Source organism: Pelodiscus sinensis, chromosome 6 (assembly GCF_049634645.1).
Source record: "Pelodiscus sinensis isolate JC-2024 chromosome 6, ASM4963464v1, whole genome shotgun sequence".
Taxonomy (NCBI): Eukaryota; Metazoa; Chordata; order Testudines; family Trionychidae; genus Pelodiscus; species Pelodiscus sinensis.
In genome coordinates this window covers 14,985,278-15,010,615 of record NC_134716.1, presented here as the reverse complement: position 1 = coordinate 15,010,615, position 25,338 = coordinate 14,985,278, and the positions used below count along the sequence as shown (strand labels likewise).

The window sequence follows — 25,338 nt, the reverse complement described above, 5'->3', positions numbered from 1 at the left end:
AGGCTTTCAGATGACTGCCCAACTCACACACGGTGTCACATGTAAGACCTCTGAGTCTTCTGTCCAAAGGAGAGCCCGTGACAGCCATGGCATGCCCTCGGGGACAGCAGGGGTGCACGCAGACAGTGATTGTCATCTCCTCTTTTCCTCCACAGCCAGACCCTCTACCCAACAGGGGAGCACCACACCTGCCCCACCACCATCATCATGGACCCGTTGGCGTGTGTACACGGACCTGCTGAGGGAGCACGTTGTGGCCTTGCAGGACCTCAACAGGACCCTCCAGCAGAGGACACAGGCAGAAGCTGAATGGTGCACCAGGCTGCTGGACAAGCTGGTCCAGCAGCACACTGACATCTCTGCCACAATGAGGGAGCTCTTCACCTTGCCTGTCATGGGCACTGCTCCTCCTGCACACCCAGGCCCCTGCTCCTCCAGCCCTCCCTTTCCCCCCCAGCCTCTCCTGCTCCCAAGCCCTCACAGGCCCAACAGCTGCCCCCCCCCCCCCCACCTCCTGCCCTGGCCAGGACTAGGTCTTGCTCCACCCGATCCCAAGGCTGTGGTGATGCCAGAACATAGGAAGGTGGCAGGACCCTGCAATCAGGGAAGCAGCAGCCTACCTGAGCCCCCCTCCAGGTTTTCAGTCCCCTACAACCCCAGTTAAAGAACATTTAAGTTATGTTACAAAATCTTTATTTTTGACTGACAGATTATCCTTTGTGGATAAACAGGTGAACAGTTAAAAGAGAAAGTTTTGTTAAACAGTTCACACATTTTCTTTACTGCTAGTGTTTCTAATAAAGCAAATTTCTGTTTACAAAGAAAAATGGGTCTTATATGTGTTCTTAATGGGAACAGAGTGAGGGTTGTGGAGGGGAAGATAGGGTGGGCCTGACCAAACCTTCCAATGGGGGAGAATCAGTGGGCTCCTTCTAAGAATCTCTCCCTCAGGGCCTCTCAGATTTGGACACCAACCTGGTGAGCCTGGTGGATGGCAGCCGTCCAGGGCTGCTGAAATTGCCTCTCCTCGCCATCAGGACCTGTCCCCCACCCTGGCAGGAAGGCCTCCCCTTTCCTCTCCACCAGGTTACAGAGGGCATAACATGCAGCCACCACCTCCGGGATGTTGTGTTCGCTCATCTCAAGCTGCATGAGGAGGCAATGAAACCTCCCTTTCAAACGGCTGAAGGCACGTTCCACCTGGATGTGAGCCTGGCTAAGATGTGTGTTGAAAAGCTCCTTGTTCACATCATCCAGGTGGCCGGTGTAGGGCTTCATGAGCCCAGCATCGGGGGTAGACCGCATTGGCCACTATGCACACCAGTATCTGCACAGCCCCGAGTGCAAGGTGCCACTGGGGAAAAAAAAGTGTTCCTGCCTGCAACCTGCGGTACAGGTAGGAGTTCCGGAATATGTGGGCATCATGTGCCCTACCCAACAACCCGACACCAATGTCCATAAAGTGTCCCCAGTGGTTGACCAGGGCCTGCAGCACCATGGAATAGTAGCCCTTCCGGTTTATAAATTGGGCTGCTCGATGGGGCGGGGCACGGATTGCGATGTGTGTCCCATTGAGGGCTCCTCCGCAGTTCGGGAATCCAAGGGCGGCAAACCCAGCAATGATGTTGTCCAGGTCCCCGAGATGGACAAGCCTCTTCAGCAGCTCTGCATTGATGGCCCTCAGCACCTACAGCACGAGACAAATAGACAGACAGAAATCAGGGAGTTAGATAAGTTACCTAAGCGCTTGGAAGGAGAACCCCCCTCTCCACCCCACTCCTCCCCTTGTCAGGACGCTCTCCTCCCCCGCATCAGTGCAGGGGTGGCTGAGGAGCGGCCTCCGAGAGCCACTCCATTCTCCACTTCCTCTTGTCCTTGCTTGGCAGTCCCCCTTTCTCAACCCCACCACTCAGAAGGGCCTGTTCCCTGATAGTGACTTACCTCCATCAAGATGGCCCAGATGGTAGACCTCTCCATGCCAAACTGGTGTCCTACGGAGCGGTAGCTGTCCTGGATGGCCAGCTACCACAGGGCGATTGCGACCCGCTTCTGCAGGGGGATGGCGGCCCGCAGGTGGGTGCCCTGGTGTTCCAGAGCAGAGGAGAGCCAGGCACACAGCTCCAGGAATGTGGCCTTCCGCAATCGGAAGTTGCGGAGCCAGTGGTCGTCGTCCCAGAGCTGCATGATGAGCCGGTCCCACCAGTCCAAACTTGTCTTCTGCCTCCAAAACTGTCTGTCCTCAGAAGAGTTTGGGGACAAGGGCAGAGCTCCTGCATCCCAGAGGAGGGTCTCCTCAGTGTGTTCCAGGTCCATATGGGGCAGGAAATCCATGACAGAGTCATGAAGAGGCAGCAGAATGGCAGCCTGGGGCCATTGCCTGCCCAGGGGCTGCTCAGGCTCCATGGCCAAATAAAAGTCGAAAAGCAGAAAAAAAAACCCAGAAAATAAACTGCTGTGGTGTCCGAGGAAGCTGGGCAACCAGAGCAAGCACTGCAGCAGCTTTGCTTTTCCTCTAGGGGGCAGGCAAGCCAGAAGCAGGAGCAGAGCAACGGCTGTCGAGGGGGATCCCTTTAAGCATGTGTCTCTGCAAAGGGCAGGAAGCAGCACCTGGAAATAAAGGCTGCCCTCATGCCCTGCCAGAAGCACTTACGGGTGCCTTCTTTTGTTGACAGAGCATCCGGCAGTCTGGACGCTCTTTTTCGAAAAAGAGGATCGATTTTTTGATCCGCATAATGTAATCTAGACGCTCCTTTTCGACAGAGGCTTTGTCGACAGATACTGTTGACAAAGCCTCTGTCGAAAAAGGCGTGCAGTCTAGACATAGTCTATGATGAACAAAATCAATTACAATTATTAAGCTCAGTATGCTATGAAAACTTGGCACTAATGAACAGTATAGTCAGAACAACATTCTAGGCAATAAAGATTCTACTTGCTCCAGAGAGGTCGTCTTATAGAAGCTGAGAGTTGTCACATCTTTCGCAGGTTTACTCAATAGTCTCCTGTGACAGAGCCACTGAAGGGTGATAAAATGCAGACCAGAAAGCTTACACAACTCCTTGGAATATATGAGGAATGAAATGCATTAGAGGAGATTTCTTCCTGCCAACGATAAAACCTAAATTAATCTGAAACAAGTGCCTATGAAAAACAACACTGGTGCTATACAGAATACTTAAAAGCACTTCCCTGGAGTTAGGCTTCAACAAGAAATAACTTCCTTGACAGAGAAAATTCTTTGTTTAAAAAAAAAAAAGTTTAGCTTCATGTAGTTGAAACTGAAAAAGTTTCCCCCTTTTGAAATACAGTTGCTATGAATTATTGGAAAAAACCCACATAACACTTCAAATATCTAGCTTTGTAAAAGCTAAACATGATTCCAGACCCAATTTGGAATTACTTCTAAATAGTTGCTTTTAATAGTTCTCAACCTGTGACCTGTGGGCCACTTGCAGCCCAATCAGCACAGAGCCGCAGCATGGGTGACAACCTTAAGGCCATACAAGTAGCCCACATAACACACTGAGAGATATATATGTGGCCCAGAATGGTAAATACATTGAGAATCACTGGCAACATACATTATTCTTAACATTGCTCTGCATGTATCTGAATCTGAGTGAATTTGCCAATGTAGGATGCCATTTCAAAATTTTCAGTGAGTTTCTCCCTTCTAATACAATCTGGTTGGAACTGCTGTCTGTCTTAAGACAGAACTCTTGAAAACCAGGAAGACATGCTGTCTGGTAGGAATGCCAGCATACACTGTTGACATCAATTAGGGCAGGTCTTCAAGAATTTGTTATCCATTTTAACCTGTAGCACATTGGATTGATTCATATCATAGTGGATGATGCGGAAATCTCCTTTTGCCATGAAAGTCACATTTTACACATGTCCCCATTTTAATAATTTATGTTTAAATTTTATATTATGATGCCCAGAAAGTATCAGACACAGATAGCTAAAATTTATACAATGCTATATTTGTAATTTACATTTATAGAGCATCTAGCACTGAGGTATATCTACCATGGGCAAAGACTGAGCTAGGATACAGATGAGCTCTTGTACATGTTATAACTGCTCAATAAAACCACAAGAATAAATACATTTCTTTCAAGGGTTATCAGTCTGCTGCTCACTGAGCCTGTCTATTTAAAAAACAGACAGTGGAAAACAAAGTCAAAGACTTCACAACTAGTTTTTTGGGCCTGACAGAAAATTTTCTGTAAATTACACTGCAGCTACAACTCCATGATGAAAATCTGTAAGTTAGGCAACAAAAACATGACTGCTTCCAAACTGAAGTTTTGTGCTAAGTTTGATCATTTTGTCTCAAAAAAGGTTAAAGCAGAGAAACCAACGATAAACATAAAATGAAGAAAACATTGTAATGAAGATTACCTGTTGTGTTCCCTTCCTCTGGGGCATCTGGTATTGGCCATTGTTGTCAGACAGGATACTGGGCTAGATGGACCTTTGGTCTTACCCAGTATGGCCCTTCTTATTGTCCACAACTACAAGAGCGTGATAAACTAAGGATGTCGACTAGGAGCAGGAACTCGACTAGTCGCTTTCCCCCCTTTGCTGCCTCTATCAGAAAGAGACAGCAAGGAGGAGGGGGAGCATGAACCAGTGCTGGGGGGAGCCGACTTAAAGCCCGTTTCCTCCCCCCTCAGCACCGTCTCTGTGGGAGGTCAGGGTGGCGGGAGGCAGAAGGCAGTGGGGAAACAGTGAAAGCGGGGATTGAAACAGTCCTGCTCATGCCGGTCCCACTGCTGCTTTTCTCCCTTTGTGCCTTTTCCTTTGAAATGTGTAGGCATTTCAGAGGGGAACCCGCACCAGCAGGGACTGCTTTGGTCCCCACTGGTGTGGGTTCCTACTGCCTCACTCTCTTTGGAATGTATAGGATCTGCCTGTGGGTGGCTCTTTTGCATTTCAAAGGCAGAAAGGCAGTGGGAACCCATGCCAGTGGGGACTGAAGCACTTCCTGCTACCGTGGGTTCCCCTCTGTGCCTCATCCTTTGAAATGTTTAGGAGCTTCCCGTGGCTCTTGCATAATTCAAATGGAGAGACGCAGCAGGCCCTTGCTTTGACTCCCCTTATTCCTCATACAACGTGGGTTGCCATGAGTTGGCATAAAAAGTCCTCAGGCTCGACATTATTTCAAAATAAAGGCTTGTAGTGTAGATATGGTCTCTAATTGTGGAATAATGTCAGTTATTCTGAAATAATGCTGCTGTGTAGACGTACCTTTAAACAGGTACATAAACAAGATAAAAGCCATATTTTCATTGGACAAAAATATATTTTACTGCCATACATACATTTTCCTAATGTATACAATTACTTAGATCGGGGTCGGCAAGAGGCTGCCAGTGGGCCGGATTTGGCCACCAAGCCACCGGATCCAGCCTGCAGCTGCCTTGCTGGGACCCTTAAGCACAGCACAGTGACAGCCACTTTAAACGTAGCTGCTCTAGTCTGGGAGCGAGAAGGGAGGATATGTGCTCTGTCACGCCCCTCAGCAAAATCTCTCAGCTCCAATTGGCCAGTTTCTGACCAATAGTAGCTGAGATATTTTGCTGCTGGCAGGGGCAGCCAATGAAGTCTCCCTTCCTCCTGCTTGGACCAAAGCCACGTGGAGCAGCTTGCGACTGGAGCTTTCAGGTTCCTGAAGGGTTGCTTACTGGGAGCTGTCTAGGTAAGCACCTCCCAGCCACAGCCTGCCTCTGCCACACACATCCTTTGATCCCTCACCCTGACTACCTGCCCCAGGCCACCACCCAAACCCTCTGTTTGCCTTTCCCCCAGGTCACAACTGCCTCCCAGACCTTGCACTCCCTCCTAGAGCTCCTCCCTCCAGCCAGAATCCTCTCCTGCACCCATACTTCCTCCTAGACTCTGCATCCCAAGCCTCTGCCCCCAGATCACAAGCCCTTACTTCACCCAAACTCCTTCTCAGACTTCAGTGTAGCATAGAGCAATTCTACAAGGATTTTTGTTTTATTTTATAAAAAATAAATAATTTTTATCAAACATGGGGATGGTAAAAAAAAATTCCATAGGAGGCTAGCATGAACTGAGTAGAACTGTAGGGCGATGCCATGCATGTCATTACCAGATCTGATAAGAGTTGCATATTCTCAATTTCAGAGCCTGGTAGTATTAGGATCTATTTTTAGCATACAACTCTAGCAGGCATATTGAGGTAGAGATTTTATTTATCTATGAGATTTTGTTTCGTGGATTGTTATCTAATGTGACCCAGGGAGATTGTTGTTTTTATAAAATATATACCTATTTTCTATACAATGCAATGTCTTTGTGTTGATTAAAGCAACTCCCAGCAGCTAATGAACCCCACCCACTGGGGTTCCCCATGCACCAATGGGGTGAGTGGCCCGGCAGGCAACCAGTTGTGCTGCAGCTGGAGCTGGGCTGTAGTGAGGCCGACCCTATTGGGGAGCCTCACTGTGACCCTGGTTCCAGCTCTGGTGGCCGCTTGGCTGGCAGGGCCGCATGATGGGCAGCAGCAGCACTCGGCACTGGGTAGAGCCCAACTGCCGCAGTGCTCAGTTCCAAGTGGTGCTTGGCCCCGGCTGAGAGCCTCAGCTGTGCTCAGCAGGGGCCTGGCTGCTGTGACACTCAGCTGGGCCAAGTGCCACATGGAGCTTGGCTGCCGTGGTGCTCAGCAGTGGTCCAGCATGCTGCGGGCTCCGCACAGCCCCCCCACCATGCAGGGAAGTGCTCTGCGCTCAACTGGTAGCTGGAAGGCAGCAGCAGGGCTAGGTCAAGGCAGGGGTCAAGGCAGACAAGGGTGGGCTCTGGGGGCAGAACTAGTGCTGGGAGGCTCTGGCGGTGGGAGGCTCTAAGAGGTGGGGGGGAGCTGATGCTGAGGGGCACTGTGACATCCAGGATGGGGAGCTGGCACTGGGGGGCTCTGATGGTGGGGTTAATAATGAGAAGGTGAGGGGGGCAGGGCTGGCACTGGGAACAGGGGCTAATATTGGGGACTGGCACAGGGGACCTGGGGGGGGATTGGATGCAGTGGGGCTCTGGAAACAAGAGGCTGGCACTAAGGCATTTGGGGCATGGGAGTTGGATTTAGGGAACTCTGAGGGAAAGAGGTTGTCACTGGGGGAGGGGGGGGGGGGTCCTGGATGCAGGGGACTCTGGGTTCAGTGGCTGGCGCTGGGTGGGAGTAGTGGAAGGGTGAGGGGATGTAGGTCTGGGGCTTTTTATACCATGGAACAGCAAACCCATTCACAAACTTTTGGTAGACTGGTGACAGTTTATTTGCATAGCTGAATATTCATTATTTGCACAGTGAATATGCAAATAAACTGTTACCAGTCTGCCAAAAGTTTGTGAACAGGTTTGCCAGTACCTGGTATAAACAAGGTTGGGAACCACTGGATTAAAGGTCTTATCAGGCTTTTAATATCTGATTGCAATGAAGAACAAACCTACCTTATGCATCCATATTCTTCCTTTCCTTATAATATGTGTTAATCTATCAACACAAACTCTGTGAAGAGGAAGATAGAAGCTAAGTTCACTTTGTGGAAGTATTATTGACAATCCATATGTACTTCTGTCCCCATTCCAGTTTCCATCAAAGATTAAAGACACAATAATTACTCCTTTTTCTGCCAAGACAAAAAACTTCACATCTATTGCTCCACTCTCTGCATTCCTAAGTATTTCTCCATTCAATGTGTGATTTGCAAGAAAAGTTATTTCTCCATCACTGAGAAGCATCTGTTCTGTCTTAGGGGCCCAGATGTGTCTGACTCTAGGTCCAAGAATATTGTCCCAGTAGGCAAAAGTAGCAGCTAGTAGTGGTGAGTCCCCATTCAATGAGATTTCCGTCTTGGCAACTGCTGGAGAAGGTGGTGGACAGAGGGCTGACATGACTGCTTCTTAAAGGTCACATTCTTTCCTTAGCCTAGGAAAAAAAAGTGTTAAAAGAGAAAACAGTGAGAGTAGCACTGGTTGGTAGTTTGCTCCTTTTCTTTTTCTCTAAACAGATTTACAGACTAGTTTTGATTTCTACCTTAAGTATCTGGGTATGGATTAAGTCTACAAGTGCACTTTTGACTTAAGTAAGCTTGTGGGTACAAGTCTGTTACATACCAGTCAGATAATAAAATAAATCTTTAATTTAAATTTAAAGGCCTAATTATACATTAAGAATCTTTCAATTCTCTTCTACATGAATGATCTAAAAGCCAATTTATATAAATCAAATATGAAGCTACAGATAATTTGAAAAATACATATAACTTGAATAGGGATGTTAAAATGTGTCTATTTAGGTAAATGTGACACCGCTGAAAATTTCAAGAGGGAGCAGTGCAGGGAGGGGCAGGAGGCTCCATGGGATTCAGTATGCTTTGGGAGTTAGCCAGCTTTTAAGCTTTCTGCATGTACTGGCTCCTGCCTGCCCCCACTGCACAGCTGCCTTTGTATCAGAAAAAAACACAACAAATGGTCTAGCAGCACTTCATAGACTAGCAAAACATATAGAGGGTATCATGAGCTTTTGTGGGCACAGCCCACTTCTTCAGCTGACCGGAGCTGTGCCCACGAAAGCTCATGATACCATCTACATGTTAGTCTATAAAGTGCTACCAGACCATTTGTTGTTTTTTTTTCTGTACCGACTAACTCAGCTACCCCGTGAAGCTTCTGTATCAGAGACAGCAGAGTGGGCGGGCACCTCACTGGGAGCAAATACTTCTGAGGACCTAGCTCTTAAAAGCCAGATCCCCGTGAGCACTGGCTCCACCGCATTCCCCTCAGGATGGTGTCTCTGATACACAGGCAGCAGTGCACAGAGGGGGAGAGGGGGAGGGTGGGCTGCGTGTAACCATGAAGGTTAACCGATGAGCCAAGGTTTTACATTGCTTTACGTTATGATAAAAGGAAACTGCATACCAAAGATTTTAGAAGGAGTTCTTGAACAAACAGACTCACAGATGGATGGGGGACAGACAGACAGACACACACACACCCCCAATCTATATCCTGCAATTTCTGCTCATGAGCAGCAATTGCTAACACTGTTTATAATCTTCAGGGGGTAGCTGAGTTAGTCTGTACAGGATAAGCAGAATAATGTACAACTGAAGAAATTTATTCCACAAAATTCAGATTGTTTTATTCCACTCTGTAAAAAACTACTACAAGTGCTTATACATTTCACAAATCCTGAATAATTTCTCTGTGCTGCACTGAAGCACTGGCTAACTCGGAGGTGGGCAATGATATTAACGGAGGAAGTGTGGGGTCTGGGATGGAGGTGGGGTGCAGAATGGAGCTTGGGGTAAGAGATTGGGGTGCAGGAGGGAGAGCGGGGTCTGGGACAGGGATGTGAATGAGTAGTCAAGTGGTCGACTACCCGATAAGCTCAGCACTATCGACCACTCCCCCTCCCCACTGCTCTTGCATTCTTAAAGGGAGAAAGAAAGGAGCCAGCATGCAAAAATGCTGACTCAGTCTCTGGTTCCTCCCCAGGGCCCAGGACAGCTCTCTTGCTGCCACTCTGCATTCTGAAAGCAACAGAGCAGTGGCAGCTGGTCCCGCTTATCTCTCAGCACAAGCCTCCCCACCCATCCCCTCCCACTCTGCATTTTTAAAGGGACTCCAAGAGGGAAGTAGCTAACAGTTTTAGGATGCCATTTACACTGGCTTTTATAGTGCTATAACTTGCTGAGTTCAGGGTGTGAGCATGTGTTTTTTCACACCCCTTGAAGTAGAAAATTGCAGCGCAGTAAAAGTGACAGTGTAGACTTAGCCTAAAAAGAGAGAATCATATAAACCTAGAACTGGAAGAGACCTCGAGAGGCCATTGAATCTAGTCCCCTGCCTGCACTGCAGGACGGAGAACCTTTTAGACCATCCCTGATAGATGTCTATCCAACCTGCTCTAAAATATCTCCAGTGATGGAGATTCTATAACCTCAATAACAATTTATTCCAGTGTTTAACCACCCTGACAGTAAGGAAGTTTTTTCATGTGTTTAAACCAGGGGTCGGCAACCTGTGTCTCACTAGGGAGCCAGACATGGCTTTTCTAGAGCTCCAACTCAGCTCACCCTTGCTCCTCCTACAGCAGAGAGCCAGCATTGGAGCTGCAGCCTTAAAACCCCCTGCATGATTAGAATGCCAGCGTTGGATTCCTGTGTGGGAAAGGGGAAAAAGCCCCAATCAAACATGCAGGGAACATGCGGAGCAAAAAAAGTCTCCATGCACTACTCTTCTCCTTCCCTTGGCATGCAGGAAACAAGCAGCCAAAATGGCTCCATGTGCACTGGTCTTTTTCATGCCCCAGGAAACACTTCCCTGGAAGCTTCCCCTGTGAATCCTTTCTGGAGGCTTTCAGGGAATGGGAACAACAGGAAGGCGTGTTACTGTGGGGAAAATCAAATAACTCCAATTGTGTCTAAGGGGGGACTGTGCAGAAATCAAAACTCTCTAAAGAAAACTGCTGTAAGGGTTAAAAGTTTTCCAGACCTCTCTCCCTGTAACAGAGAAATCAAATTAGCTCTAATCAAGACCCTTACAATGCCTCCCATCTCAAGTTCATGGAGACTCCTAGTCTGTCACAATTTGTCATGTAAACCCTTATCTTTGTCACAGTTTGCCTTGTAGACTCCTCCACTCAAGTTCTCATGTGGCTTTGTGTACTGTAAAAACTTACTTCTAGCACTCCTGGGGTGAACAGAAGTCTCAGAGTACTTCTGCTGAGACTTTGATATGTTAAAGAAGAACAATCCACAACTGAGCTATCTGATCATACTGTATAAAGACTCCCTGAATCTGTCTGTCAGGGCTGCTGCTTCACTCTTGGAAGTGACAGCCTGCATGCATGCATCATAAAGTTTTCTCTTCTAAGTTTCTTTCCTGCCTCACTGATTTGACCTCCGGCCTCGAACCCTTCTGGGGGCTCTGTACCCCAGGGGAGCGAGATTTCCCCCCTTCATTACACAATGCCTACCACGTGGCGTAAAAACAAGTGCATCCCCATCCCATCATGCCCAGACCAACACCCCCACTCACCTCCCCCACCTCCCGGCAAGACACTCCCTGCCTCCAGGCCCCTAGCCAAAATCTCCCCCACTGCCCCCAGGCCAGGCAGCCTGCCCCCAGGCCAGGCCTCACTCCCTCCTACACCCCACCTCCTCCCACCCAGATCCTCATCTCCCATCCCTATCCCATTCTCAGATGGCTAGGTCCCACACACTTAACCCCTAATTTTTGGCTCCACCCCGTAGCCAAAATCCACTAACCTCAGAAGAGGAAATCTGGCCTGAAGTCTTGAACCTCAGTCCTCCCTGCCCCTCTTCCCATTATTGGTCAGGAGCATCAAGGGAAAAAAAGTGTTTCAGTTGGGGGTCATATCAGTGAGGGGTGGGAGTTTGGGGTTTTTTGGTTCTCACTTGTGTGGTCCCTGACTGATTTTTCTGTGGGTCAGTGGCCCCCGAGCCAAAAAAGGCTCCCTACTCCTGCCATAAATCAAGACAATGTTGAAACCTTTTCTGTTGGACATAATATTTTACTTTATTTAAAAATGAAGCCTGGCAAACAAGCCCCCAATTGGGGCCTCGCTCCCATCTAGCCGCAGCATCATATCACTCCTGTACACACCAACCCTGAGACGATCCTACACCTGAACCCCCTGCCCGAGCCCCTCTTATACCCACATCTCCAGACTTCTGCACCCCCACATTCCCAGATCTCTGCCATAACACTCCTGCACCTCCACACACTGCAACTTGAGAGGCTGGTGGCAGGAGACCTCCCAGATCCAGCAAATTCCCTTAGGGTTACCATATTTGAACATTCAAAAGAGAGGACATCCTTGAGAGGGAGTGTATCAGTATCTAACAAATCATGTTGTATTAATGGGTTATATATTTGGGACAGGTCAGGTCTCACCTGTAGTTGAATGACCTGATATGAAGAAAATATTCTCCCTACAGAGTATCTGGCCTTGCAGAAGAGACTAAAATTTGTTTTAGCAAATTTCTGCAGTTTTGTAGTTTGACTTTTTTTAAAGTATAGCAGCAAACACATATTGATGAATATCTTTTTATGTATTTAAATGTTAATGGATTATAACAAGCTTAGGCCTTAACATAAGTTGTCAGTTTCACATTTAAATTGGATTTTTAAAAATAAGCTACAGACAGTGTAGCTTTAAATAACCCCCGTGTTTGTTTTTAAGGAGTTATTCAGCCCCTCCATTCTAACAGGTTATTTTGACTGGAGCTAACTCCGCACAGCTCAAGCCAAGGCTCCCCAAGCCGGAGAAGAAAAGCAGCGCAGAGGCAAAGGAGGAAGCGGTGACTGCACAGGTCGTGGGACAGACAGAGCTCCCCTTACCTCAGTGTTAAAACCACAGAGACACAAACTCGCCAAACCACTGGCCCGCCTGCCCGGGGAAGGCCCCTCGCTGCACGGAGGCGAGTAACGGAGCTGCGCCCCGACGACGCCTCCCGGGAGGCTCCTTTCGCCGCGACAGCGCAATGCGCGTTTCCAACGGCGCTCACGACCCCTACGTCTCAGGTGGGGAAACTGAGGCACGGGCAGCTGAGGCGCGCGAGGTCACCCCGCAAGCCCGTGGCGGAGCCAGGGTCAGAGCCCAGATGCGAGCCCCGAGCCCACGCGGCTTCCCCGTCACTCCCCCTCACTTTCACGCAGCCACACAGTACAGCCCCTCCCCCATAACCGTCCCGGCCACAGCCACCCCCCGGCCGCTACTCCCCCACCTTACCTGCGCAGCCGCAGTCCCCTCAGCCCGCCGCGCGCCGGAACAGCTACCCGGCGCAGGTAAACAAAACAGGCTCGCCGCCGGCCTCAGAAAAACCTCCCCTTGCGCATGCGCTCTAGCCGTGGCTCGCGAATCGGAGCGTGCGCGTGCTGTTGGGGCGGCGGCTGCGGGCCCGCCGGAAGGAAAGGCGCGGGCAGGCTGGCGGGAAGGGCGCGTCGCTTGGCAGCACTGATTTGACAAACCCTCGGCTAAACTATGAGTCAGCCCCTCTCGGCCCCCGTAGAAGCTCGTTCGCTCGACATCGCGAAGCGGGGCGGGGCACTTCGCAGTGGGGTCGCCGCGGTGGGGGAAGGCAGGAGCGTCTGGCTGCCTGAGCCGCCCTCCCTCGTGCTCCAGCTGGCGGAGGGAAGGCTGGGGTTGATTCTTCCCCACCTTCCAGGAACAAAGCCTGGAGTGGGCCTGGGCCTTGCTGCTGGAGGAGGTGGGCCTCAGCTTTGCCGGGCCTGCCGGAGCACTGGGGAGGGGCGCTTGGCAGCATGCTGCTCCTGCCTTACCCTGGCCAACTGGTGGTTTGTACAGAGCTGTTCCCTTATAGGACTGTGCTACTGGTAGCAGTTTCTGATTTGTACAGGAAGGAACTGTTCCCGTAAGATAGTGCTACCCGAAGTAGCACAACCCTACAGGTAGCAATTACATATCGTGCTTTAGCGACGAGGAGTCCTGTGGCACCTTATAGACTAACTGAAGTGTAGGAGCATAAGCTTTCGTGGGCAAAGACCCACTTCGTCAGATGCATCTGACGAAGTGGGTCTTTGCCCACGAAAGCTTATGCTCCAACACTTCAGTTGGTCTATAAGGTGCCACAGGACTCCTCGTCGCTCTTGCAGATTCAGACTAACACGGCTACCCCTCTGATACTTGATATCGTGATTTGTGGGACCATTGGGGGTGCATTCGCACCCTTGCTGTCCACATTTACCAAAAAAGCACTCCCCCCCCCCCCCCCCAGAAATTCCTGAGTATGAGCCTGTCCTGGACCACAGATGTTGCCAGACCACAGAGTGATGGTTTTCAGAGGTGCAACCTGTATAAGGTTATAGGACTTTGTAATCCTTTGTAATTTCATGACTCCAGAAATTGAATCTATAAAAACAAAAAACCAAACTAACCAACCAACCAATCAAAAACCACATACCGTATGTCATAAAAGTTGGGAACACTATGATGTACTCCCTGGTCTGAAGATTTTATAATATGAACAGATAAAAGTGTCCAGTTTTACAAATAAGACACAGCTCATGGCTGTAGCGTTGGAAACTAGGCAGTCTTGTCTACAGTTCTGTATAGGGTTCTGGCTTAAGTGACTTGCCTATCTGCAAAAAGGAAATTTAAGGCAAAAGTATGGCACTGAATTCTCCTAAGTCCCAGACCACTGCAGCCAGCAATGTTCCTGTATGAACAGGGAGGGGAGAGCTGCAGTTCCCCCTCCCTCATAGGGTGCCTGTGGGGTGGGAGGCTTGGGGCTGGGGCATTCCCAGATGGGGGACGGGGGCATGCCCCCAGTCAACTCTTTACTTTCCTAGTGATCCTGTCCCTTTTCTGTATGGTTTATTGCTAATGCATTCCCATATGCATGGGGGAAGAACCTTCAGCTTCCCCTGCACAACTAAATCCTTACCTTGCTGTATACCAAATTTGGTGGTCTTAGCTCTGACCGTTTAGGAGGAGTTCTTGAGCAGATGGACAGACAAACTCACTTGGTTGCTTGCTCACAGATAAACTTTCTCAAATATATAGTAGATTTTAGATTGTCCACTAATAAGAATGTGTTTATTTATTTATTTATTTATTTATTTATTTTTACAAAATATTCAGAAAACACTATATATATTTTTATTTTATATTAATTATTATGTATGCTTATTGGATTATACTATTATTTCAATTAATTACCCCAAACTGTACAATTATTCTTTGAACAGTGGAACATGTCACAAAACTAGCTAGCAGTGATAAAAGCAGTTGACATTTAAATTGCTACAGTAAAACTAAAAATCAGACAACAAACTCAAAGCTAACATAAACAGGCTGGGCAACTTTGACTACAGTGGAGTTTACTACTCACATCAGGTCTAAATTTGAACTTATATATATATTTTAAATTCCTCACCGTAGTTACTAATGTCTCAAATTATTAAAATTGAGAGGATGTGTTAATTTGTTCGTTGTTTATACAGTTTACTGTTTACATGTCTCTCCTTTTGGATATCAAGAGTAATTGGGGCAAACCTTACCTCTGATCTGTGAGTCAAATAGTAAGCTTGGTTAGAAGAAGCTTAATAGGAAATTTGAATCTAGCAACATAGAGCCTTAGTGAAGCAGCAGAGTGGTAAAGGAGGGAGTTAGAAGACCTGAGCTCTATTATTGTTTCTGATATTGAGTTGCTATGTGACCTGGGCCAAGTAATTTAACATTTCTGTGTCTCAGTTTCCCCATCAGTAAAAGGGGAATGTGCTTTGAAAGCTATGGATGAAAATTACTATTACGAGATATGATTAAAATATGTAGGACGTTTTTTTTTAATGTATATTGTTGTTTGGTCTCTAAGCTGAGGTATCTGCAAAGGCAATTCATTTCTCTGGCAGCAACTCTGCCCTTTGCCTTTCTCTTTTTCCTTCACTGCTTTGGGTTTTCTTCATGCAGCCAACAAAATAAGAATCCCATTTTACATGATCTGAAAATACTAATAATAGGCATGCAAGTGCATTTTGCAAAGACATCAAGAAGCGGTGAGTGACATATTGCTATGTAAGCAAATATTTTTCCAAGCAGAAAATACTGCTGATGGCAAGGCTTAGCCCTACATTTATATGACAAAGTTAATTATAAAGAATATAAAACAAAGCAAAAAGGAGGTAGTATTTCAGTCCAGGCTGTGGCCAGAGCTGAAGCAAACAACCAAATGAAACACTTTTTAAAAAACATTTGCAGTGTCTCCTTTGCTGAATAATGTCATCTATTATATATTTGAGAGACTTTGTGCATCTATGTGTCCATCCGTTTGTGAGTCTGTTTGTTCGAGAACTCCTGCTAAACGGTAAGAGCTAAGACCACTAAATTTGGTATGCAGCTTCCTCTTATGATAACTTTGAGCAAGGTCAGGATTTGGTTGTGCCAGGATAATGGGATGTGTGTGGAATGCAATTGTTTCTTATTAAATGGAAAGGGAAGGCTGTGGTAGCAGGGACAGTAATACTCTAGAATGACCAACTGGGGGCAACAAGCAAGTGCTTCCCAATCACCCAGACAGCCCCAAGCCAGCCCTGGGGAGCAGCATCACCAGTGGGCTGGGTAGTGCGGCCCCCGCTGCACAGGGTTGGCCTTGAGAAGTAACATTGATAATGACCCCACCCCCTTCCCCGAGTCCCCAACTCCTGATCTGACTCTTACATCTCCACTCTCTCCCATGTGACTCCATCATATCTCAGTCTCCTGCCCTGATTTCTGCACCCTCTGCACTTCCAGCCCCCGGCTCTGAAGGACCTAAGCAACACTGGGAAAATCTTCAACTTTTGAAATATAGGAAGATGTGGGTGAATGGAAAAGAGAATAATATTTACTAAAACTCAGCTGTGAGGACTTGTGGAAAACAGGCATTTTCATTATCTCGACTTTCTGCATATGGTGTAAGATGGGGTGGAGAGACTAAACGATTTGACTTGGTGACCCAAAAATCAATTTCTCCTTAGTTTCCACACACTGCGCCATATTCATTGCATGTGTAATTTCCTTGAAATCAATAATGAAAATGGATATGAATTCAGGAAAGAATATGCCCCAGTTAGCTTACTATCACAGCAGTGCTGTTATATAGAATTCTATGTTAATAATAGTTTCCACAAAGAAAGAAAACTTCTGCTTGAAGTTTAAAATTAAATATTACAACATTAAACATAAAATTAAAAGGAAATTAAAACACTATGACCTACAGTTATAGGGTAAATTGTTTGCCCTGCATGAATGTGAATTGGTCAGAATGCCTATAGTGAGATGAAAGAATTAATGTTATATTGGAGATCTCTAACAATATCAGTAAAGCCTTAATTCCATGCCACAAAATTTTGCCCTTAGCTTCTTATTATGCACATCTATGTTCTCAGAGATTCTGTGATAGTGATTTTCTTTGGTTTCCAATACTGCCTTACCACTCCCTAGTTCCTGTCAGTGGTAAAGTTACTGGAGCTGATTGACAAAGTTGCCATTACCAGAGGAATGAGCTAACAAGTCTATTGCTTCTCTTAATTGAGAGACGATAGACACCAGTTGAAGAGTCCACTCCTTCATCTCCCAAAAACATCACTGGCAGCAACAATCTGTGTTTCCCAGATTGCTCTCCCAAGTGGGGTGTAGACAGAGCAGTTTAGCCGATTATGACAATTTGGAAAAGCAGCACCTTTATTACTGTTACCAGTTATCAGGCACAGTGGCAGCAGCACAAATAGAAAGATGAAGATAAAGAAACAGGGAAGATGTTAAAGTTGCTGATCATCTATCAATAGTGGGGATTGTGTGTGTGTGTGTGTGTGTGTGTGTGTGTGTGTGCGCACGCGCGCACATGCATGCGCAGACAGGAAGGAGCAAAGGTGAGGTGAACGGCATGCTCATTGTAGGTCACAGAAGTGTGATTTCTCAGATCTCAGCAAGACAGTAGCGGCTAAGGTAAGCACTGAAGTAATCTTAATAGCTAAGCAAACTTCACTAGCAAGGATGCAGAATCAGCATCACTTAGTTCTATAGTATTCATCATAATGTTTACAGCGCTTTATAGAGTTACAGAACTATACATGTTGAAGAATCATTCCTCCTACCACCAAAATGGTGTTTTAAACAGCACCTACCAACCTTCTACAATTATTTAGTACAAATGAAGGAGGAAATCGTGTTTAAGCAGCGAAGAAAGATTAGGAAAGCAGAATGTAACTGTCTCAAGGAGAAATTGGCTAGGAAACAGACATACCACAAATACCTTGGGATTTTTTTTTAAAAATACACATGAGATGTTAAATCAAGATCATGATATCAATATTTTGAGCAGAGTTTGTCCCATTATATGCAGAGATCACTTCACTCATTATTGAAATGGTGTCACCCCTGGCATGGAGGCATTTAACAACACTCAGCAGTACTCTACACCAGCTTAGTATAAGAATCGAAGATAATAGTATATCCAATTGAAAATGAAACCAGGGCTGAATTTGGGTCAGTAGAAAATAAGGATCCAAGTTGGAAATTGGGAATAAATCCCATATTATTAAAAGAGATGCAGAACCCTTATTGGCCACTTTGGTCAACAACTATGGTGGCTGTCTTACTGGAAATCCATCATCTCCAACAGAAAACAGGCTAACAAAATAGTAGCAAAATTTAGTGATATATGAAACATGTTGGCTCAGAAAACTGATGCTCTACAGCAGAGAATGCTGAACATGTAGCAATAACTTGGACCTAGATCTTCTGTCCACTAGTCATGCCACTATCTGAGGGGGTTCTGTATAGGTCCTTTCCCCATCAAGTTTAAAGACCTCAGAATCAAGTGCCCTATTTTATTTACAAAAGACAAGCAAACAAAATGATCATTACAACCCAGTGCAACATTTCTAACTAGAGAATACTGGATGACAAGTTTCTCAAATCGAAACAATGTCTAAAACACCACTCTCATTGAAATTAAGGATTTTAACCTTTGTTATAAATTAAGCATGATGAAAACACTGCATGTTTCCGATAAGCAATAGTAGAACTTCCTCTTTCTTGTTAAGACCTTGTCTGTTTCTTCTTCAGACTCACTTCCCTTACTGAGTTTTACTTCTCTTAATTAGGAGGACCTAGTGGTTCACTGGTGACTGATGACATTCTGGGAAATATGCTAGTTTGATTAGCTGTAGATGGTAGGATGGCATTGTTGCGTCTTTTTATATACGTGTTGTATGTTCATTTACTTACAGCACCATGAACAGGAAAAAAATCAAGAAGGCAGCTCGTTTCCACTAGTACTTATCTCTCCATCTCATGCTGCAAGGATTCAGATTTTACCATTACAATATTCTCTACTTTGCATCCACTGCAAGCAGTGATATGGGCTCCATGGAGTTAATGGAGGAAATTCTTTTCCTTCTTCTGTGATCACAAGACTCTTGCTTGTGGTTCATATGGGCTGTGTCTAGACTGGCCAGTTTTTCCGGAAAATCAGCCGCTTTCCGGAAACTTGCCGGCTGCTTGAATTTCCGCAAAAGCACTGACTTCCTACTGTAAGAAATCAGTGCTTCTTGCGGAAATACTATTCTGCTGCCGTTCAGGCAAAAGTCCTTTTTGCACAAAGCTTTTGCGCAAAAGGACCAGTGTAGACAGCTCAGATTTGTTTTCTACAAAAAAGCCCCGATTGCGAAAATGGCGATCAGTGCTTTTTTTGCGGAAAAGTGCGTCTAGATTGGCACGGGACGCTTTTCCGCAAAAAGTGCTTTTGCGGAAAAGCGTCCATGCCAATCTAGATGCAGCCATGGTGTATCACCACTATATGAGAGAGGTGGGATTTGAAGACCTATGCAAGGAATCTCCACCTCTTCAGTGAATTGCAGAATCCAGGTCTGTTGAGTCTCATTCTGCAACCCCATGTAACTGAGCTTGAGGATGTAGCAGTTGAGATGACTCCATTAGCCATGGTCTTACAAAGGACAGAAGCACAGCACCAGCAGGTCCTCCGGAAACCTCACAGCTGCAGTGGAGAGACTCCACTGACACTGGGACTTGGCAGGGCCACTTTTGAAAATGTTGGCCTCTCTCTTTGTTTACCTATCATTACTTGCATGTGTGTGATTGGCAGTGATAGAGAAGATTTGGATTTGATGAAGCTGTGACAGGAAATCCAATAAAAACATTCATGATGGTGTTTAAAAAGCTTGGAGTGCCTTCTGTCAATGTTAACAAGGTGTAATTTTCACAATGTTTGGAGGTTTTCAGTTGTTTGGGGCCAAAGTCCATACTTGTTTACGCGAACTTTATCCAAGCTTTTGAGATTTCCAAACCAGGCTTGCATAACTAAAAGTATATACAGTGCTTCAGCATTTCCAGGTCTTGTTCCTTTCACTTCAACAAAGAATTGAGATGCCTTTCTCAAAAGAAACACAACAACAATAACAAAACCCCCTCTGCTCCTCTCCAGCATTTCCAGATTAGTATAATAACTTTGCTTATAACATTTACTTTTGAATCATTTACAGTTTCAGTTTTTAAAAGTCTTTGTCCGTTTGTTGATAGGCTCCTTCTTAACACTTTTAGCTGTGGTCTGTACTTAGTATTGCTGAGGGAAATACACCCTTTCTTGTAGAACTGTTCTCACAACTTGAAAAACTCTGTCAAAGTGAAAGTATGTTGGCTAAGAATAAATCATTGGTTATGTGAGTGACTGATTAAGTTACATATTATATAAGAAAGTCAGAAAGTGAGCGTAAATGGCTAAGCAGCATAACTTGTATTGATCTGGAGGTTGGTAGCTATACAAAACTTGCATGCTTATGTGTCAAAAGGAAAGATGTAGCAGGAAAAGCATTTAAGGGCACAAGATAAAGAAGGTACAATATAAGAACCCTTCACCCTCAACACATTAATTGACACTATTTTCAACAGTGCTGGGGTCAAATTAAACGCCTAGGGCTGAATGGTGTAATCAGTGTGGCTGTGTCTAGACTGCAGAGTTTTTTCGAAAAAATGTCACCTGTGTCTAGACTACAGCCACGTTCTTTCGAAATTAAATCGAAAGAACGCGACTTTTCTTTCGACGGCGGTACTCCTCATTTCATGAGGAAGAACGTCTTTTTCAATGGAGATCCATCGAAAAAAAGTGTGTGTGGATGCGAGGAGCCAGTTTTTTCGAAAAAAAGGGCCTCCAGGAAGAAGCCTGGTGGACAGTCCGGGGCATGCCTTGCATCTCTCTGGTTCCTGTCTGCAGCCATCTTTTAAGGGAACAGTCACCCTCACAGCCAGTTGTGGCAGCAAAGCAGCCAGAGCACACGGCTCTTCCAGTGCAGCCATGTCCCATCCCCAAGACCCTCTTGGCCCTTCCAGACAGCCTTCTGGGGACCCAACCAGGGGCTCCAAATGCCGGGCACCGGCATGGTCTGGGCCAGAGCTCAAGATCCTTCTTGAGTTCTGGTCAGAGGAGGTGGCCTTACAAGCCCTGAACACCAGGCGGCAAAATGCAGACATTTTTAGCTGCATGGCAGAGGCCCTGGCCAAGAGAGGGCACCACCCCCGCACTCAGGACCAGATGCGCTCTAAAGTGAAAGAGCTGCACCAGGGCTATGTAAAGGCCAGGGAGGAGAGCTCCAATTCTGGGGCAGCCCCCCATGATTGCCCTTATTATTCAGAGCTGGCCCAGGTCCTTGGTGGTGGGGAAGCACGCACACCACTGCGTTTCGTCCAGTCTGGCTTGGGGGACCTAGTGGTGGACGCACCAGAGCAGGACCTAGAGCAGTCCAGGGAGTGTGGAGACGGGGAGATGGTGCCGAAGGAGGAGGACAGTGAGAAGACCGTGACCCTCACTCTGGAGCCAGTCACCCAGACCCCAGAGGCCTTCTAAGTGTCATTTGATGCCGGAGACGAAGCAGCAGGTGAGTTCAGCGAGGTCATGTAACACACACGGTGGGGGAGGTGGTGCACAGTGGGTGATGCACAAGGGAAACCTGTAATACTCACCATGGACATCATGCAGCTGGCATGTGCCTGTGCCAACATGTTCAGTGGTAGAGTGGGGGTGTGCCACGTGGTGGCATAAACCATGTCCAGAACACACCCAGGTGGGTTGTCAGTGCGAGGTCTCATTGGCACTTTGGGACCCCTGTGATGCTCAGGCTGATGCCCAGGTCACACATGGTGTTACCTTCAGAATGTCTGAGTCCCCTGTCTGAAGGAGAGGGCATGCCCTTTTGGACAGCTGTTGCACACGACTGATTGTGTCTTCCTCTTTTCCTCCACAGCCGGACCAGCCGTGCAAGAGGGCCACAGCACCCCAGCCCCACCTCCATCCCGGCGACATGGGAGCCGCAGACACAGGGATGTCTATGCAGACATCCTGAGGCAGCATGTGGTAGCCGTGCAGGAGCTCAACACCATTCTGCAAGAGAGGACAGAGGCAGAGGCTCGGTGGCGTGATCGGCTGATGGAGGAGCTTATCCAGCAGCGCACGTCCCTGTGTGCCACTCTCAGGGAGGTCTGTGGCTTGCCTGCTTCTGTGCCTGGTCCTGCTCCTCCAGCACACCATGACCCTGCCCCACCAAACCCCTCTTCCCCCCTTGTACCTCCCTCTCCCCCAGGCCTCCCAGACCCAAGTGCACCTACCCTTTCTTGTCCAGCCAACTGTCAATTGCCCCACCAGATCCCGAGGCCATGGTGGACCCCGAACACGAGGCACCAGGAGCCTGCAAGGCAGGCAAGCACTGTCCAGCCTGATCCCCTTTCCCCCTCCAGGTTTCAAGTTCCCTTCCCCCCTCCAGTTTTTAAGCACCCCCATCACTCCAGTTAAACACAATGTTGGGTATTTAAGAAATTGTTCATTTTTTATGCAGAAAGTATACTTTGAGAAAAAACTATGTACAATAAACAAAAGGTTTTATATGTTTGCAACATTTCTACATTCTTTCAGTTACTGATATTTACAACAATAAAACAGAAGTTATTTTTTTCAGACAAAACCTGGTGTTTGTTATTTCTACAAACAAGCCCCCAGACAGGAGGCCCTCAAGCGAGTCAGTGGCCTCCATTAGAGAATCGCTCCCGTAGGGCCTCTCGGATGCGAACACCAGACTGGTGAGCCTGGCGGATGGCAGCTGTCTGGGGCTGGTCGAAGTGCCTCTCCTGACCATCAGCACCTGTACCTCACCCTGGAAGGAAGGCCTCCCCTTTCCTTTCCACCATGTTATGGAGAACGCAACACACAGCCACCACTTCAGGGATGTTGCGTTCCCCCATTTCTAGCTGTGGGAGCAAGCATTGGAATCTCCCTTTTAAACGTCTGAACACACATTCTACCTGGTTGCGAGCCCAGTTAAATGAGCATTAAACTGCTCCTTACTCGCATCCAGGTGGCCGGTGTAGGGCTTCATCAGCCACGGCATCGGGGGTAGGTGGCATCAGCCACTATGCACACTGGCATGTGCATGTCCCCAACCACAAAGTCACAATTGAAAAATGTTCCTGCCTGCAGTCTCCGGCAGAGGTTCCTGAAGATGCGGGCATCATGTGCCCGCCCCAGCCACCCAACACAAATGTCAGTGAACTGGTCACGATGGTCAACCAGGGCCTGGAGGACCATTGAAAAGTAGCTCTTCCTGTTAATGAATTGGGCTGCTCGATGGGGCGGTGCACAGATTGGAATATGTGTCCCATTGAGTGCTCCTCCACAGTTCGGGAAGCCAAGGGCAGCAAAGCCGGCCATGATGTTGTCCAGGTCTGCTAGATGGATGAGCCTGTTTAGCAGCTCAGAACTGATGGCCCTCACCACCTGCAGAAAGAGACAAATAGACAAGCAACACAATTTTAGAAGGGGTGCCTGATCTCTTGGGAGGAGAACCCACCACCCACCTTCCCCCTCAAACACCCTGGGAATCCCCTCCTCAGAACTCCACCCCCCCCCTTTCCCGGCAGCTCAGGGTGAATGGAGGAGCTCCCTCCCACTCTCACTCCCACTCAACCTCATCCCCCACTCCGGCTTGCCCTTTCCTGACAGTCTCCCTTTTTTACCCCCCCTCCCAACTGTGACTGTCCCCCAACAATGACTTACCTCCATCAGGATAGACCCAACAGTAGACCTGCCCACTCCAAACTGGTGTCCCATGGAGTGGTAGCTGTCGGGGGTGGCCAGCTTCCAGAGGGCAATAGCAACTCTCTTCCAGGGGGATGGCGGGCCGCAGATGGGTGTCCTGCTGTTGCAAAGCAGGGGCAAGCCAGGTACACAGCTCCTGGAAAGTGGCCTTCTGCATCCGGAAGTTGCAGAGCCACTGCTGGTCGTCTCACAGCTCCATAACGAGCTGGTCCCACCAGTTGGAGCTGGTGTCAAGCCTCCAAAAATGCCTCTCCATGAAGAAGTTTGGGGGCAAGGGCAGTGGGGCTGCATGACGGGCGAAACTTTCGTACCTCTGGTCTAGGTCCAGATGGGGAAGTAGCTTCATGACTGTGTCATGCAGATGCAGCAAAACTTGCAGTATGATGGCATGGGGCCATTGCCTGCACAGGGGCAGCTCTGGCTCCATGGCAAAAAAAAAAAAGGGATCCAAATCAGGAAAACCTCCAAGCAAGAAAACCTGCTGTGCTGTCCCAGGAAGCTGGGCACTCCAAACAAGCACTTCAATATCTTGCTTACCTCCTAGAGGGACAGCAAAGGTAGCTGCAGGAGCAGAGCAGTGGGTCTTCAGGGGGGTCCCTTTAACCACGCGTCTTTGGAAAGGGCAGGCAGCAGCACCCGGAAGGAAATGCTGCCCCCATGCTCTGGCAGAAGTGGTTCTGGGAGACTTTTTCTTTCGAAAGAGCGTCCAGCAGTCAGGACTCTCTTTTTCGAAAAAGTGGATCAATTTTCCAATCCGCATAATGTAGTCTAGATGCTCTTTTTCAAAAGATACTTTTTCGAAAGTTTCTTTCGAAAAAGCATCTTTTGAAAGAGGTGCGCAGTCTAGATGTACCCTGTGTCTCCGCTGAAGCCAAGGCAACAACCCCAGCTGAAATTTGTCTTCTTGCCTATCATTTTAAGATCTCATAACCCTAGGACAAGGCAAATTCTAACCCTGCCTTCTCACAAGTATTTAAGGCAATTCTCATATCAGAGTATGTCTACACTAGCCCCTTAGTTCAAACTAGGGTGGCTAATGTAGGCATTCAAACTTGCAAATGAAGCCCGGGATTTAAATATCCTGGGCTTCATTTGCATGTTCCCAGGTGGGTGCCATTTTTAAATCCCCTTAGTTCGAACTTACTGCCACTGAACTGAACTTCTGTGAACTGAACTTCTGCTACACGCGGCAGTCAGAAGTTAATCCAAACTAACTCCTTAGTTCGGATTAACTGTTACTCATACTGCAATGAGGTGTAATAAAAAGCTGAAATAAGTTATTTTTACTTAAGCTACACAATTGACGTAGCTTAACTTGCATAGCTTATTTCAGCTTTAGTCCTGGGCTACGTCTACACTGGCCCCTTTTCCGGAAGGGGCATGTAAATTTCACCTATCGTAGTAGGGAAATCCGCGGGGGATTTAAATATCCCCCGCGGCATTTAAATAAAAATGTCCGCCGCTTTTTTCCGGCTTTTAAAAAAGCCGGAAAAGAGCGTCTACACTGGCCCCGATCCTCCGGAAAAAGCGCCCTTTTCCGGAGGCTCTTATTCCTACTTTGAAGGAAGCCAGTGTAGATGCTCTTTTCCGGCTTTTTTAAAAGCCGGAAAAAAGCGGCGGACATTTTTATTTAAATGCCGCGGGGGATATTTAAATCCCCCGCGGATTTCCCTACTAC

The 25,338-nt window shown here is 47.4% G+C and overlaps 1 protein-coding gene and 1 long non-coding RNA gene across 4 annotated transcripts in view; both read right to left on the bottom strand.

The window, feature by feature from the left end:
* Positions 1–13,062, bottom strand: part of C9orf72 (C9orf72-SMCR8 complex subunit) — a 36,687-nt gene extending 23,625 nt beyond the window's left edge. Inside the window, exons 1-2 of one of the 3 annotated variants that reach the window (XM_075931456.1) lie at positions 12,788–13,062; positions 7,477–7,954 (exon numbers count right to left, since the gene is read on the bottom strand). In XM_075931456.1, the coding sequence (XP_075787571.1) occupies positions 7,477–7,920 (444 nt within the window). In that variant the 5' untranslated portion in view covers positions 7,921–7,954; positions 12,788–13,062. Of the gene's footprint in view, positions 1–7,476; positions 7,955–12,396; positions 12,739–12,787 lie in introns of those variants that run through there. The other 2 variants (XM_075931455.1, XM_006127254.2) reach the window with 2 other exon arrangements.
* LOC142829806 (uncharacterized) lies at positions 677–2,994 on the bottom strand. The gene is made up of 2 exons (XR_012904608.1): positions 1,942–2,994; positions 677–1,687 (listed from the first exon to the last, which is right to left on the bottom strand). It is a non-coding gene; the product is annotated as an uncharacterized LOC142829806 (long non-coding RNA).
* Positions 13,063–25,338: the final 12,276 nt, after the last annotated feature.